The sequence below is a fragment of the Heloderma suspectum genome, chromosome 3 (assembly GCF_057233095.1).
Source record: "Heloderma suspectum isolate Gila_16-S chromosome 3, 16-S_ref, whole genome shotgun sequence".
NCBI classification, from domain to species: domain Eukaryota; kingdom Metazoa; phylum Chordata; class Lepidosauria; order Squamata; family Helodermatidae; genus Heloderma; species Heloderma suspectum.
The window spans coordinates 323,680,742-323,698,077 of record NC_139460.1 but is presented as its reverse complement, the minus strand read 5'-3'; the positions used below and the strand labels follow the sequence as shown (position 1 = coordinate 323,698,077).

The 17,336-nt window shown below is 53.3% G+C and overlaps 1 protein-coding gene across 1 annotated transcript; it reads right to left on the bottom strand.

The window, feature by feature from the left end:
- Positions 1-521: 521 nt before the first annotated feature.
- NPPC (natriuretic peptide C) lies at positions 522-12,432 on the bottom strand. Its single transcript, XM_084847714.1, has 3 exons — positions 12,139-12,432; positions 10,160-10,553; positions 522-2,405 (listed from the first exon to the last, which is right to left on the bottom strand). Exons 1-2 carry the CDS (start codon positions 12,229-12,231, stop codon positions 10,197-10,199), a joined length of 450 nt encoding a protein of 149 aa, XP_084703840.1. The 5' UTR covers positions 12,232-12,432; the 3' UTR covers positions 522-2,405; positions 10,160-10,196.
- Positions 12,433-17,336: the final 4,904 nt, after the last annotated feature.

The following is a 17,336-nucleotide window of genomic DNA, read 5'->3' as shown; positions in this document are numbered from 1 at the left end:
TAAGAATGTACCTTAATTTTATATTTTCTAAAAAATGGATTATAAATTTTAAACTTGGAACATTAATGAGGTGAATGCTCCTCAAAAAAGAAAGAAAATATTTTATTATTTACAAAAATTGAAACCAGATGTAATATGCTTACAAGCATGTTATTGCTAAACTGTATAAATTCCTGTTAAGGTATGAGACAGAGGATGAACAAGTAAAAGATTGTATGATAAAATGGGCACAAAATGATGGTCATAATATATCAATGGAAGAGTGGGAAAGTATGTGGGGGAAAAACTAAAATTTACTTTATGTACAAGTCCTAAAGATAATTTTTATAAGATGATGTATAGATGGTACATGTCACTGTTTAAATTGTCTAAAATGTATAAGGTGTTTCTGGAAAATGTTGGAAATGTGAAGATCAACAGGGAACGTTTTATCATTTATGGTGGACTTGTAAAAAAGCTAAAACATTTTGGAAACAAACACAGTCTTTAGCTCAAAGAATATTAAAGACTACTATAGAATTAAAGCGAGAAACTTTTTTTATTGGGACTAACAGATAAACACGTAAAAGAGAAGGGGGAACCCTCTTTCTCTAAATGACAACGGCTGCAAGGTTATTGTATGCACAAAACTGGAAGAATGAAATAAGACCAACTGTGAGCGAGTGGATCATGAAAACGATGGAGCTGGCAGAGATGGCAAAACTTACTAGTATAATTAAAGAAGGATCAATAACTAAATTTATGTTGAATTGGAAACCTTTTATAGAATTTGTACAAGAAATAGATAAAAATGATATATATGTATGTGGGTTTTGAACTTTGAGATGGTTCTCTTTTTTTGGTTGTTGTTAACATTAGGAGAGAAATCAGATAATGTCTGTGACCTCAATGTATGATATACAACTAAGATAAGAACTACAGAATAATAATAAGCATTTGTTGTGTAAGGGGACCCAAAGGTAGATACCTTACAATCTTAAGAGATATTTTAATGTATGTGTTTTGTGTGTTTACGTTGTTGATGCGTTTTGTTTTTCTTTTTTTAAAAAATAAAAATTATTATATTAAAAAAAAGAAGAAAAAAGGTTGGAGGCCCCTGGACTAGATGACTTCACGGGTGGCCCTTTAAGTCATACAGACAATCTCCTCTCCCTGCCACCAACCCCTGGCACTTTGAAATTTCACATGGCAACCCTGGTTCCAGGTGTCACTAATTCCAGACTTCTGCTTTGCCTTCCATCATGGCATTCATCAATCTGTGGAATTCATTGCCACAAGATATTTTGATGGCCAGTAGCACAACTAGCTGTAAAGAAGGATTAGATTAATTCCTGAAGGATGATAGGTCTATCAGTGTCCACAAACCATAACAGCTAAAACATGGAACTTCAGGGGCAGCATACCTGAAATTACCAGGTGCCAGGGGGGATGGCTATCACCATCATCATGTCCTGTTTGTGAGCTTTTTCTGATTATCTAGCTCAGTCTTTCCCAACCGGGTGCCCTCCAGATGTGTTAGACTACAATTGCCATCATCCTCCAGCCATCCCAGAGAGCTTGATGATTACTTTCAGGGTATGTGTGGTGGGTAGGTGGGAGAGACAGAGACAGACAAAACCACTGCTGTTCTGCCTGATCAATGGCACGTTTTGAAATTCACAGGAATTTAAATAAGTGACTATATGTGGAGCATCAAAACTCATTTTCCCACCTCTGAGAAATGTGGAGATCTTATTAGGCAACAACCACCCAAACAGAGTTGCAGGACCTAAGGGCTTTTAAAAACAAACTACTCCTGCGCTTGAAGGAATGCATCCGATAAAAGAAAGACAGGTTACAAATTGTACATGGAATGGTGGTGTTTTTTTTTCTCTTCAAGATTTTCCAGCTATTTAGGAAGGGAAAAAAAGTTACAATGCTAGACTCCTTTTCATTTAGTTACATAAATAAAATTTTTATAAATATCTCTTTATAAACAATATATAAATAGCTTTACAACATAAATACATTTATGCGTGACATGAATGTACAAACAGCAGTCTTATGATACACAGCTGGCTTCCTCAGTCTCTAGGCATGGAATGGTCCCTTGTCATGGGGGGAGATGTGTGTGTGTGTGTGTGTGTGTGTGTGTGTAGATATATATAATATATGAATGTATATATTGAGTATGATAGGAAGGGAGCTTTTGGATTTCAAAAACAAAACAAACCCAACCCTGACATCCCCCCCCAACCCCCCCCAAATTGCTGGTTCTTCTACAAGTCCTCGTACCAATAGGGTAAGTCCAACCAGGCCTTGCTTAGCGGTCCATCAAGAGTGACCCTGGATAACTGTGGAGGAGGCATCCAGGAATGTCCATGGAATGGGATGATGGGATGCGGAATAACTGTCCATTCAAAGACCTGGAATGAGAGCAGACAATGATGCATAAGAAACTTCCTGCATCACTGGGGAGATAGAGGCTTGTACGAGAAAAACTACCTTTCTTACTTGATGACTACACTATTATTGTTGTTATGCAAATATTAAAAAATATGAACAGATGGACATATAGAGAACAGCAATAATTACACAAACGTATATCTATCACAATATTTAAGATACCATTGTGCCTTAGAAAAATCTACATCAAATTATAAATCAAGCAACTGCATTGTTTACTGGGCCAAAAAGAGATTTGATCCCATGAAAGTCATGGGCTTTTAAATTATATTTTTCTTGCTTTTAATATCGGTTTGAGTAAACTCCCCATTCTTATTTAGCTGTTCAGCTTTTCCTGGGAAGTGAGAGCTTTTGGCCTTCCGATGTATGCTTTTCAAAGCTTAGCCTGGCTTCTGTTACCATACAGCAGAGAGACTCGATGCTACCTTCAAGGGATGGCCGGGGTGGGGGAATGACCTGTCACGGGTCCAGCGGCCAGAAGAGCCACAAGTCTTTGATGCAGTGTCATTCTGCTGCAGGCCATCGCGCAAGCCTGCTCCATTCGTGATGCGCACCAACACTAGGTCAGCAGCCACGTATGCAGCCCCCCCCCCCCGAGGCTTGGTACCTGCTTCTGCTGCAAGCTTGGAACTCCAAAGCTCGGGGGAGGGGGCGGGGCATGGCTGAAACGCTGTGCTCGGCGTGGCGCAGTCCAGACTCTCAGCCAACTGTTCAGTGGCCAAGTGAGCCACATGGATGTGCGGACCAGCCCATCGGCTTCCCCAGGAGCAGAGGACAAAGAGCGGCTGCTGGCAGCTCCAACAGTGATGGCCCTGAGGATCCTTTCCCACCTTGCTCCCTTCCAGATGGAAACCAACAGGATCAGACCCTAGTCTGCAGCTCGGGAATTTTAGACCTTGGGCTTCACGGTCTTGTGGAAGGCCCCCTTAGACGGTAGCGTCTGTGACTTCGGTTGTGCAGCACACAACAGAAGTTTCCCTTCCCTCTCTCCAAGCGCTATTCCATGCTTTACGACTGCTTCTATGTTCCTGATGCGTTTGGTTTGAATACAAACCAAAAATACTGTTTGCCAACCCTGATTCAAAGAAAGAAAGACTCTGAGCACGTACAGCTTTGCATTTGGAACTGCCTTAAATCACAGTACTGACATGGCTACGCTTGGTAGTGCTGTGAAGCAACGGAGTTGGCTTCTGCTGCCCTAATGCTGAACGCACTGACTTGGGAATAGGTGTCATTTTGTTGTAGAAAAGCATAATACATTTTAAAGTCAAAACAATAAAATGAGCATCTGTCAGGCCAGCTGTCCTGACCATCAAATGTTTTTTAAAATAAGGAAGGATGCCGCAGTGACCAGCATCAGCCCCTGGGATGCCCTTGCTAGCCCAGGGGCTGACGGCAGACCTGTTTGCTGCTGCTCCCATCACCTGCTGCTCTCTGGGTGGCCATGGGGGCGGGGGCTGGGCACCGGCCCCGACGTACAACCCCAGTGGCACTGCTGAGTCCCCTGCACATGCAAATGGTTCTACGGCTCTGTTGTCCGTGCTTTAAACAAGGCGTGTGGGGAGAGAAACACAGAACTTTTAAACCCAGGATGGAGCAGCCTTCCCAGCGCCCACAAGTCCTAGCACTTACTTCTTCTAGCTCAGCAGCTGGACCATGTGGTCTAAGGCTGTGATTGGGAGAATTTTTTAGTCCATGACCTGCCTTTTAAAAAATATTATTTATTGTTACATTTATATCCCCCCTTTTTCCCTCAAAACGTGGCTTACACGGCCCCCCTGCCCCATTTTATCCTCACAACAACAACCCTGTGAGGTGGGTTAGGCTGAGAGTCAGTGACTGGCCCCAAGTCCCCCAGTGACTTCCATGGCTGAGTGGGGGCTAGGACCTGGGCCTCCCAAGTCCCAGTCCAGCACTCTAACCACTACAACACACAGCCATGTCTGTGGCCATGCCCACATTACCAGATGCACCCTTGCTCAGGTCTGAGAGCATCTGTGAAAATGCGACAAGGGAAGCCGCTCGAATGGTGCGCCGTCTGTCACAGGTTGGGTGGGGGAGGCCCAGCGATGGCCGGTCGGTCGTGTTTATCCTCTCAAAGAGAGCCGCTCGTGCCGCTCAGTAATGAGGCCTCGGCCAGGAGGCCTTTCATGGTTTCCTAGCCATCCTGCGACTAAAGCCGGGGAATGCAACTGGAGGAGAGCACTGGAGAAGGGAGGCTGCAGATGCTGATGGGAAAAGCAGCATCGCTGTGAAAGCATCAAAGCGGCCTTGTTCACACAGCCAGCGCGCTACAGGGGAGGAGGAATTTGCCCCTGCCCCGGGGTTCAAAGGGGTCGTGCGAACCGTCCTCGCTGGAATGGAAGTGTTCTCCCGCACACTGCTGCTCCTTGGACATTTTTGCACCATTGCACAGGCGGCTGGCTGGGGGTGAGGCATAATGCAGCGTGTGCTGCTTCCACAAGGACTGGCCTTCTCCCGAGGTACGGCTGGATATCAGGCCTCCAGCATGTGCTTTCATTTTAACTGAGGAGCAAAATGCCAGTCCTCATGCCAGGAGGGATGTGTGCTCCCAAAGATTCTGTCTGCGCTAAGCCCCACCCGCGCATGTGCAGGGACACACAGTCTGCACACCAGCAGCGTGGCAGAACATTTTGGAGGCAGGCCCTCATCGTGACAGCCCCGCAGCCATGGCTCCCGGGGTGAGCCCCCAAATGCAGGCAGCTTTGTCGACCCATATCAACAAACCTGTTCTAGCCATTTTCATCTCCACCAGGAGCAGGGCTTTTATTAAGCGAATGGCTCTTAATGGAACGTGGAAGTCTGAGGGGGGCGGCAAATAATGTTAGCAGCCCTGCTAATGAAAAATTGCCAGCGCTGCGTCCCTGTGAGCCCTGGCTGCACAACACCACTGCACTCACACATGCTGCTGTGCCCTCTCCAGCTATTCTCTGGGCCTGCACCCCTGTGGGAAGCACAGGATGTGGCCTGAGGAAAAGCAGGTCCCACCTTCCCCAAGGCATCCAAAGGCGCACGTGCTGTGGGAAGCCACCCTGCTCCCAGTCTGCCACGCGTGGGCAAGCAGGAGACCAGTGTGGACAGAGGGGGCCCTATTCCCACGACAGCTCTGCATGCGCCAGCTCCCAGCACACGGCTGGCCAGCCACCTGCACGTGCCACGGGACTCAGAATTCAGCTTCCGCTAGGTTGTCTTAAAACACTGTTGGGGGGGTTGAGCATTAGCGTGGCCCACCAACGCCTGGTGTCTGCCGAGCCGTGAGACACCAGGCCGTGTCAAGCGGGAGCTGCCCACAACAGGCTCAGCACAAACTCCCCGCTTTGCACGGCCAGGGCTGCTGGCTGGAGAGGGAACGGAGAAGGGTGGCTCGGCCCCTTCATCAGGAGCTTCCAGGACTGCAGCGCCCCCCGCCCCCAGCCTGGGCACCCTGCTACTGACGGAAGCCGCAAGGCTGCCCCTCCATTGTTGCCTTTCCCACAGGCCCCCTAGCCCGTTCTTTGGCTTCTCCAGCTGTGCTCTCGGCCGCTGGGCCCCTCAATCATGACAGAGGAGGCTGGTGGCTCTGAGGTCAGTGGAGCGGTGAATCCGCCTCGGTTTCAGTCCGAACCAGTCCGAACTGAATCCCAGGGTGGAGTCACTGCCCCACTGACACTGGAGCAACCAGCCTCCACTGCATGGCAAGCGATGGTGACACTGGTTTTGTTTGACCTACCCGACCCCCGCTCTGGACTCTACCCCTGGTCTCCTCCTCTGCTTTAGACCTGTCCACTGGGGTGCAGTCCTACAACTCCCAGCATTCCTCATCCAGCGATACCTTTTCCTGCCTAAACATGCACGGGACTGCACCCTAAATCTGTCCCTTGTGGGTGACTTTGGACTCACGATTACTAGGATGACGTCCATGGATTTAAGGAGGTGAGGAGCTCTACCCACCCACAGGACACACACAAGCGCACATCTGAAATGCTGATTTCTGATAACAGGCTTTCCCCTCAGAACTTTGCACTGATATTGGGGGCAGGGAGGAAGTCACCCAATCCATGCGGCTGCTGTTGCAATTGCAATTACAATTGCAATTATTGCATTTATATCCCACCTTTTTTCCGTCTTGCAAGGAACCCAAGGTGGCTTACATTATCCTCCTCCTCCTCCATTTTATCCTCACAACAACAACCCTGTGAGGTGGGTGGGGCTGAGGGTCTGTGACTGGCCCAAAGTCACCCAGTGAGCTTCCATGGCCGAGTGGGGACTAGAACCCGGATCTCCTGGCTCCCAGTCCGTCAAGCGTTGCCACGCAGAGCAATTTAAAGTGGATGTCATCGGTTTGTGCCGTTTGGCTGGTGACCAGACCTGCTGTCTTGGATGCCTATGGGTACACCTTCCAAACCGCTCCCAGCTGAATCTTTCGTGGGGAAGGGGCCATGCGACAAGCATGATGTTGACCCATCTCCGGAGTGCAGGGCTGAGGCTCTGTTCTCCTATTTTAGCTCTCAGCTCCAAGCCGGTGCCTTTGCCATCCCTGCTATGTCTCGGACATGCGGGGGGCTCTCACAAGGCAGCGTGGGGATGTATAAATAAATAATTCCCCCCCAAAATACCTTTTGGAGTCAGATTGTTAGAAAGCCAACAGTGCCAACTGTAATGTGCCCCATTTAGGGGGAAACAGGTGTGAGCCAAATCTGGGGGTCGTTTTCAGGGAAAACACCACCCTGCCCCACACTTGTGGGTTGGGCCAGTTTGGGATTTGAGGCATTTCTCATCACATCCCCACCCCCCAAATGCTGGCCCCTAAACAAAAGATGTATTCAGTGGTAGGCCTCCTGTTTCTCAGATTCCTCCAACCTCACTGAGAATTTATACAACCACCATTCGGGAATAATTCACTCTGATATTCTTCTCTGGGTGATCCATTGCCCAGATGCATAACCTGCTATTCTAACACACTGAAGCCAGTGGGAGGCACTGGAGTCTGGTGTCTCCGATGTCAGTGGGGCGGTGAATCCACTCTGAATTTCAGTCAGAACCAGTCAGAACTCCAAGGTGTGAAGGATAGCTCCTTTAGAGTTCTGACTGGTTCTGCCTGAAATCCGGAGTGGATTTACTGCCCCACTGACATCAAAGCCACCAGCCTCCACTGGTGGGATAGATCACAGCACAATGACCCAGTCTTGTGAAGGTAGCTTAGAGCACAATCCTATGCATGTTTAGACAGGGAAAGTCCTACAACTCCCAGCATACAGGAATGCTGAGAGTTGTAGGACTTTTTTTTCTGCCTAAACATGTATAGGATTGCACCATTAATGGCTGAAATCTCTCCCACTGGAATCAGTGGGAAAGTACTTTTCACCTTGGCTGGATCGTGCCCTTATCATGACAAGAAGCAAGCCAATCAGATTTAGGTCTCATCCCTATATATTCAGATAAATTCAGACTGTACACTCTATGTGGCAGGGTGGAACCTGCTTTTTCCTTTCTTCCTTATATTACCCTGCATATTGCTGTTTCGAAAGAGCGCTCTCAGTCTCTGAGGGCCAGTTCTTATGCAGCCAAAATGGCACCACCCACAGACAACAAGAAATAAATGTGTGTGTGTGTGTGGGGGGGGGATTTGCAGAAGTACAAAAAATCTTTAGGGGGGAACCCTCTCCCCTCCCCTCCCAAACTCAGCCCAATGAGGACTGAGCTTCAGTGGGTGAGGAATGCTGAGTGACTTTTGGGGGGACAGGAGGGAGGAACCAAACTGAAAACAAGGTGGCAGAAGCAACGGAATGGAGTGCGCGGAACAGGGATCACTCCATATGGCAACGCTTTCTGGCAGGTCCAGCTAGCTTAATCGCAATGTGGGTAGCCCGGGACTGACTAGAAAAACGGGGCTGCCATTCACAGGGGAGGGGGCGTTCTGCATACCTGGGGAAACCCTTTTATGCAGAGAAATGTGCTTTGTTTTTTAATAGGGGACGGAACTCTCTGCAGGAGGGCAGAATACAGACTCAAAGCCCTCTGTCCACCATCTGACCTGCCCCTTCACCCTAATGGGGAGAAGGACCTTGGGGGCTGGAATTTCCAATGACTGCGCAAGGTAAATGAGGGGGTGGTGACCTTTCGGTGATGCACGCTGCTAAAGGCAGGCTTGGGTCAGCCAGCTCGGAGCCCGCATAGCACTCCTGCTAATGCCGTTCGCTCCAGCCAGGTCTATGCAGGAGCACACGATGCTCAGGCTGGGGTCGGACCGGCTGCACTCATGCCACGGGGCTCGAGCCACAGGAGCGGTAGTGCTCAGATTAGGGGACACCTGTGCATGCTCGCTTGCAATAAGGAATAGCGCCGCCTTCCCCAACCTGGCTCCCTCCAAATGTGTTGGACTACAACATCCATAATCCCTGGTCACTGGCTGGGAGTGAGGGCTGTTGTAGTCCAACACATCTGGAGGGCACCAGGTTAGGGAAGGCTGTGCTACCTTGTGGGCTAGGGGAAAGTTTTAGCATTTCCTCCTATTATTTTGCCTTCATTTCATAACAACCCTGCAAGGTAGGCGAGCCTGAAAAAAACCCTGAAGGCTTTATTTATTTAAAATTTGCTCTCATACCTAGGTTGGCATATTTTGATGCCTGACCATTTGCTACTCTTCTACTTGCACCCAAAATGGGCCACCGAGATGGCGGCTCCAGGTGGGCCTCATATCAGGTCCAGCCAGGTCTCGCAAGTTGCCTCACATGAAGAACCACAGAATCATAACACAATGTAGGTGGAAGGAACAACCCAGCTGTGGAGTCTTCAGGGCCAGGGCTCTACGGCAGAGCCCCTGCCTGGCCTGCAGAAGGTCCCGGGTTTGATCCCTGACATCTCCAGGGGAGCTCCAGGGGGCTGGAAAAAAGCCTGCTGAAATCCCAGAGAGCTGCTGCCAATCAGTGTTGACAATACCGGGCTTGATGGCCCAACCTGATGCTGCATAAGGCAGCTTCTGGCGGCTTTCTCTGGATATACGCCTTAGGGGCAAACGCGTGTGTAATGTATGCATTTATTACGTCTTGTTTTCACTTAGCTTTGACCCAGATTGAAACGTGGGGAAGGAGACTCACCCTCTGCCCCCGGCCCCCTGGTGCCTGTGAAAAGAATCCCCCCTTTACGAAGCGACTATTCTCCCTGCTGGCGCCAGCAGCACCTTCCCCCAAGGGTGGGGGTGGGGCAAGTGCACTTGGAGGTGGGGGCAATTCTTGTCAAAAGCGTGGCGTGGGGGGTTAAGCCTCCCTCCCCATGAGCCGCCACCCCGTTGCTTTCCAAGTAAAAACCACCTCAAATGAGGCCTGTTCAATGCAAGCACCCCTTTCGCCGCTCACGCGCTCGGTCTCTCTGGACAGCGGGCGGGCGGGGGGGGCAGCTGAATGTGTGAACCGTACAGAGTGAGGGGAGGGCAAAATTCGGCCCCTGGGATAAAATCCAACTGAAGTCCCGCGTAGAGCGGACCCACAGGAATGAATGGGACGTCTGTTGAGTCACGACTAAGGCAAGTCCCATTCATTTCAGTGGGCCTACTCGCAGTAGGGCTTCCGCTGGGTCCCCCCCCCCGGTGCTAGTCCCGAAGGGGCGGTGGGGGGGCCCCCCCACGCGCGCGTCGCCCCTCCGGAGGACTTCGCCCGCCGGCCCGGGACGGCGGCCGGCCCAAGGCCCCCTCCCCGCGCCGCGCGTGGCCACTCACCGCCGCCAGGTGTCGCCCGCCGGCCGCCCTCGACGGCTCAGCAGCCCAGGCCGCTCATGGAGCCGATGCGGTCGAGCTTGAGGCCGAAGCAGCCCTTGGCCAGCCCCTTCTTGCCGGGGCCCTTGAAGCGCCGCGACCCGCCGCCGCCGCCGCCGCCGCCGTGGTGCTCGGGGGGCGTCATCCGCGCCCAGGCCGCCCGCGCCTGCTTGGGGTCGGTGCGCAAGTCCCGCATCAGCCGCGACGCCCCCGACGGCGGGCCTCTGCCCTTCGGCGCCGCCTGCTGCTTCGTGCCGCCGCCGCCGCGCGCAGCTCCAGCCGCCGCCGCCGGCCCCGACGACGCCTCCAGCAGCTCCGCCAGTTCGCGCCCCAGCGCCGCCGCGTTGCCGGAGGGGCTCTGCGCGGAGGAAGCAAAGGAGGGGGCGGGGAAGGGCGGCATGAATGGGCTTCCGCCGGGGTCCGGGCGGGCGCGCGCGCCCTCCCCACGCGCGCGGCCCCCGACGAGCCCCGGATTCGTGGCTTCTCTCCGCCAGCTCCGCCCGGGCATCGCCTCGAGCGGCGCCTCAACCGAAGCAGGAGACCGGGGCGGAGCGAAGACGGCAGGAGATGGGGGACACGGCGATTCACTGGGGTGGGGTGGGAGTGGGCTCCCGTCGGAGCCCCGCGCCTCCCAGCACCTCGCTTTCGGCTTTCCCAGCCTGGACCCCGGCGCTCACCTCGAGGAATGCGACGCCGCCGCCGCCGCCGCCACCTCCCCCATTCGCAGGATCGTGGGGGCGAGAAGGTGGGAAGTACCGCCCAACGGCACCTAAGTGGGCTCCCTTACTCAGCTGCGAGTCCCGGGGTTACCCCGAGGAATAACTGGGGCTTGGGGAGGGAAGAGAAGGAAGAACCCCACCCTCGAAGGAGGGGAAACGAAAGGTGCCGGTTCAGCGTGGAGGCGGGGGGTGGGTGGGGGCTTCCGTCGGGACCAGGTCTCCCCATATCAGCCCATCAGCCCACATCCCCGGAGTCGCCTGGAGGGATGCCTCAACGCCTGCTGCGCGCGGAGGGGAGGAGAAGCGGCTCCCTCGGAAAAGCGCCCCTAAACCCTTTCCCATCTCCTCGCCCAGGGACAAGGATCACCCCCCCTCCACCGTCACCCGCGGATCTCCGCAGGGAGTCCCGCTTTCTGGCGCCCACTTGCTGCCGCCCCTGCAAAGCCCAGGGCCTGGGAGGGCGCCAGGACGCCCGCGGCTCTCCCCGCTCGCCCCGCTCACCGCCGCCCGCCCGCCCCTCCTTCTGGGGGCCTAAATCTCTCCCCCCGCTGCTGCAGACCGCGCGAGGCTGTTCCCCGCGGAACGGAGGCGGCAGCCCACCGAGCGGAGCGCGGAGGCCGCCCGTCGGTCTGCGCGCCTGGCGCTCTCAGCACCACGGGGCGCTGGAGAGCGGCCGGCGGCGGCCGGGCTGCCAGGCTCCTGTCCCCGGACGGGAGGACGCCGCCGGAGGGGCTGGGAACGGCCCCTCCCGTTCGCGCACCCCGGTGGCTCTGGCTGGACGGCCGCGTTGGGGATGGAGTAGGCGGGGGCTCGAACGGGAGGGGACCCCCATCTCTCCGTTCGGGGTCCCGAGGCAAGACCCCCCATCCCCGGCTCGCATAAATCCGCGTGAGCTGCCTCCACGGCTGCGTCCTCACGACGAGCGCCCCCCAGATTAGCATCCCCAGCTCAGCCTCACCAGAGGACAAGCCCCCGTTCGGCAGAACCGCTCTGCAAAAGCGCTCGAAGCGGGATCCGGGTTCGCTCCCTGCTTCGCGAGTGGGCAAGCCCGGCGGGGGGGGGGGCGCTTCTGCCGTCCCTGTTCCTCCCCTCGCGCGGCTCCCATCTAACCGCCTCTGCCCCGTCCTCCGGGAGCTCCCCGGGGACAGCCCCCGCCCCAGCCGCGGGGCCGGACGGGGCCGGGGACTCCGTGGCCCGGGGAAGCCCGCCCGCCCGTCTCCTCACCTTCTGCGGGTTCTGGGGCGCCGGCTTCCCGTCCAGGCCAAGGGCGAGGAAGGCGAGGAAGAGCCCGCCGGCCACGGCCGGCGAGATGTACATCCTGGGGGCCGGGCGGCAACCGAGCGGGAGGGGAGGGGCCGCGGTCGGCGGGCGCAGGAGCAGCAGCAGCAGCAGCAGCAGCAGGCGGGCGGCGGCGGCGGCGGCACCGCGACCCTCGACGGCCGGCGAGCGAGAGGCGCGCAGCGAGGAGCCCGTCCCGAACCCGGCGCTCCTCCTCCGACGCCCAGAAGCGCTCGCCGCGCCGGGATCGCCCTCGGCGCTCTTATAAGCAACCTGCTGGGTGACGTCACCCTCCGCCCCGCTCGCGGGGAGGGGAGGGGCGGGGCGGGCGGGGCGGGGGGCGCCGCGGGCTCCCGCGCGTCCGGGGACTCTCGCCGGGGCGGCGCGGAGGCTGGGCGCGGGGGCTGGGCGCGGGGGCGCCGGCCTGGGCCTGGGCCAGGGGACGACGCCGGCCGGGGAGCGCCGTCTCCGGGCGCGCCTTCGAAGAGCAGCACCCGCCGCTCAGCGGGGGGCGGGGGGGGGCTTCAGTGTGCGAGTCCCGGTGTATCTTCGTGCGCGTATGTGGGGCGGTTTTAGTCCATAATTTTTATTACGTTTTCAAGGCAAAACATACATCAAACCTCAGTTAGTGCATTAATTGACCCATCCACTGTACACTGTGCAGATAATGACACAAGGTGCACTGCGTCCCATGAGATCTGGATCGTCAAAGCACAGAAAGACGCAGTCCATTAAGTTAATACATCTAGCGCAAGCGTGCGTCGTTACAAGATGCCCTCTGGATGTGTTGGCCTGAAACTCCCACCAGCCAGCATGCCCAGTGGTCGGGGTGATGGGCAACTCGCACCTCATCTATCCAACTTTTAAAAGCAATCACTTCTTCAGCGAAACCTCCCCAAGACTCTTCCCTCATCCTCCTCTCCACTTACTTTGCCTGCACCTTCAGTGCTACCTGGTCCACCCCGTGCTACCTGGATCCTGCCTGACGTGATGGATGGAGAATGCAAATTCTCAGCATCTCTCCTTGGGGGTACATAGAGGTTCCCAGGCCTCTCTGACTGATGGAGGCATCCCAAGGGTTTGGATCCTTCAGAGCCAGAACTCTTGAACTTGGTCCAAGTCACAAACAAACAGCTTTTCTACGTCTCTTCTCAAAATGGGGGACTTGAGGTGTGCCCCCAAATGGTTAAGGTACTCAGAAGGCTGGAATTTGGTACACATACATAGTCCAGCCTTCTGAGTACCTTAATCATTTGGGGGCACACCTCAAGTCCCCCATTTTGAGAAGAGACGTAGAAAAGCTGTTTGTTTTTTTCCTAGTGACCAATGTGACTTGGACCAAGTTCAAGAGTTCTGGCTCTGAAGGATCCAAACCCTTGGGATGCCTCCATCAGTCAGAGAGGCCTGGGAACCTTTATGTACCCAGATGATTATGTACCCTGATGACCAGAAATGGTTTGAAAGGGGGACCTCTGTACATCTCTCACTCGCTCACTCAGTGAGGGACTCATTTTGTAGCTCAAAGTGGCTACCCTGCTCCCATTCTTGTTAAGAAACTGACATTTGTTATTCACATAGCTCTAGACGCCCTCTGATTGCTGCCGGAGTCTGCCCTTTTGAGATCTCTCCCTGGAAAGATGGGGCAAGAAGTTAAGGTACTTCCAGACCACTAGAAAGCTGAAATTTGGTAGACGCAGACTCCAAGACACAATGACAACTAGAAAAGTCTGGAAGTGAGATGTTTTCACATTCACAGTTTACAAAACAGCCCCACTACATGCAGTATAGATGATCTCATATAAGTGAGCACATGAAACTGCTTTTTATTGTGTCAGATGCCATTACTCCGTCTAGCACTGCAGTTGGACAATCAGCATGTCCTCAAGGTCTCCAGCAGAGGTCTTTCCCAGATTTGCAATTTCTCTCTCCGATCCCTGGAGATGCCAGGAATTGTAAATGAGGGATGTTCTCCATGCAGAACTCCTGTTCTTCCAGTGGCAACAAAGTCTAGGGCCAACCCTATGGAGAAGGGGACGGCAGAGGATGAGATGGCTAGATAGCATCACCGATGCAATGAATATGAACTTGAGCACGCTCCGGGAGAGAGCGCAGGACAGGAAGGCCTGGCGTGCTATGGTTCATGGGGTCACGAAGAGTCGGACACGACTGAACGACTGAACAACAAGCCCCACTGAACTCAGTGAGAATCACTCCTGCGTAGATCTGCGTACTGCACAGCTAGCAAGGGAGTCAGGTCAGGCTGAGTGCCAGAACTGCAGCTTGTCATTGGCCTTGCACTGCCTGCAACCCAACACTGTAAGGCACATTCAGGCATTGACTGCTGCTGATGTGGGAGTGAGAAAACTGGAGGTATGTGACACTGGGCAACAGCTGGCCCAACAGCTCCGAGAAGGAACAGTCTATCTGAGCACTGCAAAACGGGAGTCCGAAGCCATTTTCAAACAACCCCCCCTCCCACCAAGAGGAGAGCACAGAACTAGGAATCTGGCCAGAAGTAGGAAAGACTAGATACAGCACTGAGTGCAATGGAGGCTGGTGACTCCAGAGCCAGTGGGGCGGTGCATCTGCTCCAGGTTTCAGTCGGAACCAGTTAGAACTCTAAAGGAGCTCTCCAAGGTGCTTCAAAGTGCCTTGGAGAGCTCCTTTAGAGTTCTGACTGGTTCTGACTGAAACCTGGAGCAGATACACCACCCCACTGACACTGGAGCCACCAGCCTCCACTAATTGAGTGGCTTCCTCTTTCAGTAGGGGTGTGTGTGTGTGTGTGTGTGTGTGGTGGAAGATATGTATTATTTCTTATTAGTGTTTAATTTCCAGAAGAAGGGATGAGAGAGCTTGATCGTGCCATCCTAATCCAGGGGTATTGAACCTCAGGCCCACGGACCAAATCCATGGGTCCCAGCCAAGTCGTCTGTGATTTCCCAAAGGGCCATGCCCCCTTCCCTGGCCCCACCCCTTACTCATGACCACCAGTCATTTGGTGGTTTCACAGCTTTGGTGCAGTTTGTTTATTTATTTTATAACATTTGTATCCTGCCCTATATCATTAAGATCTCAGAGTGGCGTACAGATAAAATCAATTTAAACACTATAAAACAAATAATTTAAACAGTTAAAACATATTAAACCATTAAACAAGGTAATACCAATTTAAAATCTAAAACAATGAAACAGTTAAAATATGGTGCTACTTTAGGAAATGCATTTAGCCCTCAAAGGCTTTGGTGAAAAGCAATGTTTTTACTTGGTGCCAAAATGAAACCAGTGTACGCGCCAATTGGGCCTCCAAGGGGAGGGCATTCCACAACCAGGTGCCACAACAGAGAAGGCCCTGTCACATGTCCCACCATGGTGTCTCTCGCACTGGTGGGTTGCAGAGGAGGGCCCCTCCAACAGATCTCAGTCCTCGGGCAGGTTTATATAGGAAGAGGCACTCCCTCAAATATGAGGTTCCCAAGCTGGTTAGGGCTTTAAATGTCATCACCAGAACCTTGAATTCCAACCGGAAGCGTATTGGCAGCAGTACCTGTCCCCCCTCATTCTAAAGGTTGAAATGTCTCTCCTAAAGCATTATGCTAAAACATGCTGGTATTTTTGGCATTACAGCCACGCCGTTTTGCCTTCAGCCCCACCCACCACTGGAATGCGGCCCCCAAGAGTGTCTCCGAAATGGAATTTGGCCCTTGGGCTGAAAGAGGTTTGACCCCCCGCCCCAGTGTAACCCTATCCACTCCTACTCCAAAGTCCCACTGGACTCACTCCCAAGTGAATGCCGATGCATGCTTACTTGGGAGTGAGTGCAACTAAACACAGTGGGACTTACTTCTGAGTAGACATGAATATGAATGCACTGTCTGTTTTCAGACTGCACTGTTTGATCTGGAAGCCCTTCTCCCTAGTTCTGGATACATGGAGACTCTGAAGTTAAATGGAACCTCCTTATGCAGAGCCAGTGTACCTGTGGGCTTCCCCCAGGCATCTGGGAGTCAGAAATAGACTCTTGGTTAGATCCATTGTTGTAGTAGTTGTTTTCTACTTAGTGTTGAAACAAATACACTCTGCACCTGCACAGGGGCACTTTAATCTATTCATACTGCATGCATTCCTTCTTATTTTGTTTATTTAAAAGTAATTTTAGGCCACCTTTAAGGGCACAAGCCTCTCAAGGCAGCTTACCCATTAAAATCCAATACTATACTAGGAGAACAAAAACTAATAGAATTAATAGCCAGAAAATAATTGTAGCTAAGATACCATCAAGATTAAGCCCAACTCAAGAAAAAGCCAAGGAAAACAGTGTGTGTGGGGGGCACTGTCTTCAGAGCTTTCCTGAAGGCCTGCAAAGATGGGGCCTCATGGACTTCAAATAGCAATTAATTCCAGAGGCGTGGGGTCACCACAGGGAAGGCCCTCTCCCTTGTGCTCATCATCCTAAGTGCGCTTGATGGGCTGAGCATGCTGTTAGGGGTAAAGGCAGTCCTTCCAGTAACTCAGACCCAAACTGTATAAGTTTTTTTGTGGTTAAAACTAGCACTTTACATTGGGCGTGGAAATGTAGAGGCAGTCAATGCAGCTGGCACAGTACAGGTGTCACATGAGCTGAATGCCTGGCCCCACCAGCACCTGGGTGGCGATATGCTGCAGCAGTGCATGTCTCTGAACTGCCTTCAAAGGCAGCCCCACGCAGCTCCCACTGCAGCAGTCTAGCCTGGATGTCACTCATGCATTCCTAAGTTTGGCACTGGCATTGTAAACAATGCTGGGGTGAACCCACATGTGCCTGGACCCAAATAAAGCTTTGCCCCGGAGTAGTTAAGAATGGGGGGGTGTCATCTTCTCCCCCCAAAAAGGCACTGCCTCTCCTTAAATTGCATAGCAGAGTGCTTTTGGCCCAGCTGCCATCAAAATGTCCGCTAGCCTTTCTTTCTCTTCACAGAGCCAGTTCTGTTGGCTTCTGCACAGAATGGGGGAGGGGGGACTGGAATTTTGGGGCACGGGGGAATGCAGAGACTGATGGGCAAAACATTCTGTGTGGGAGGGAGAATCCATGGCAGAGGAACCCCCGGTCTGTAAACCCTGCCGCTAGGGCAGACGGGGCAGGGCCTTGCTCACCCACCCCCCGC

Coding starts and splice junctions, on each gene's coding strand:
- NPPC (XM_084847714.1), bottom strand. CDS start 12,231: ATGTACATCTCGCCGGCCGTGGCCGGCGGGCTCTTCCTCGCCTTCCTC. Junction 10,554..12,138: donor CGCCCCAGAACCCGCAGAAG/GTGAGGAGACGG, acceptor TCCTCCGCGCAG/AGCCCCTCCGGCAACGCGGC.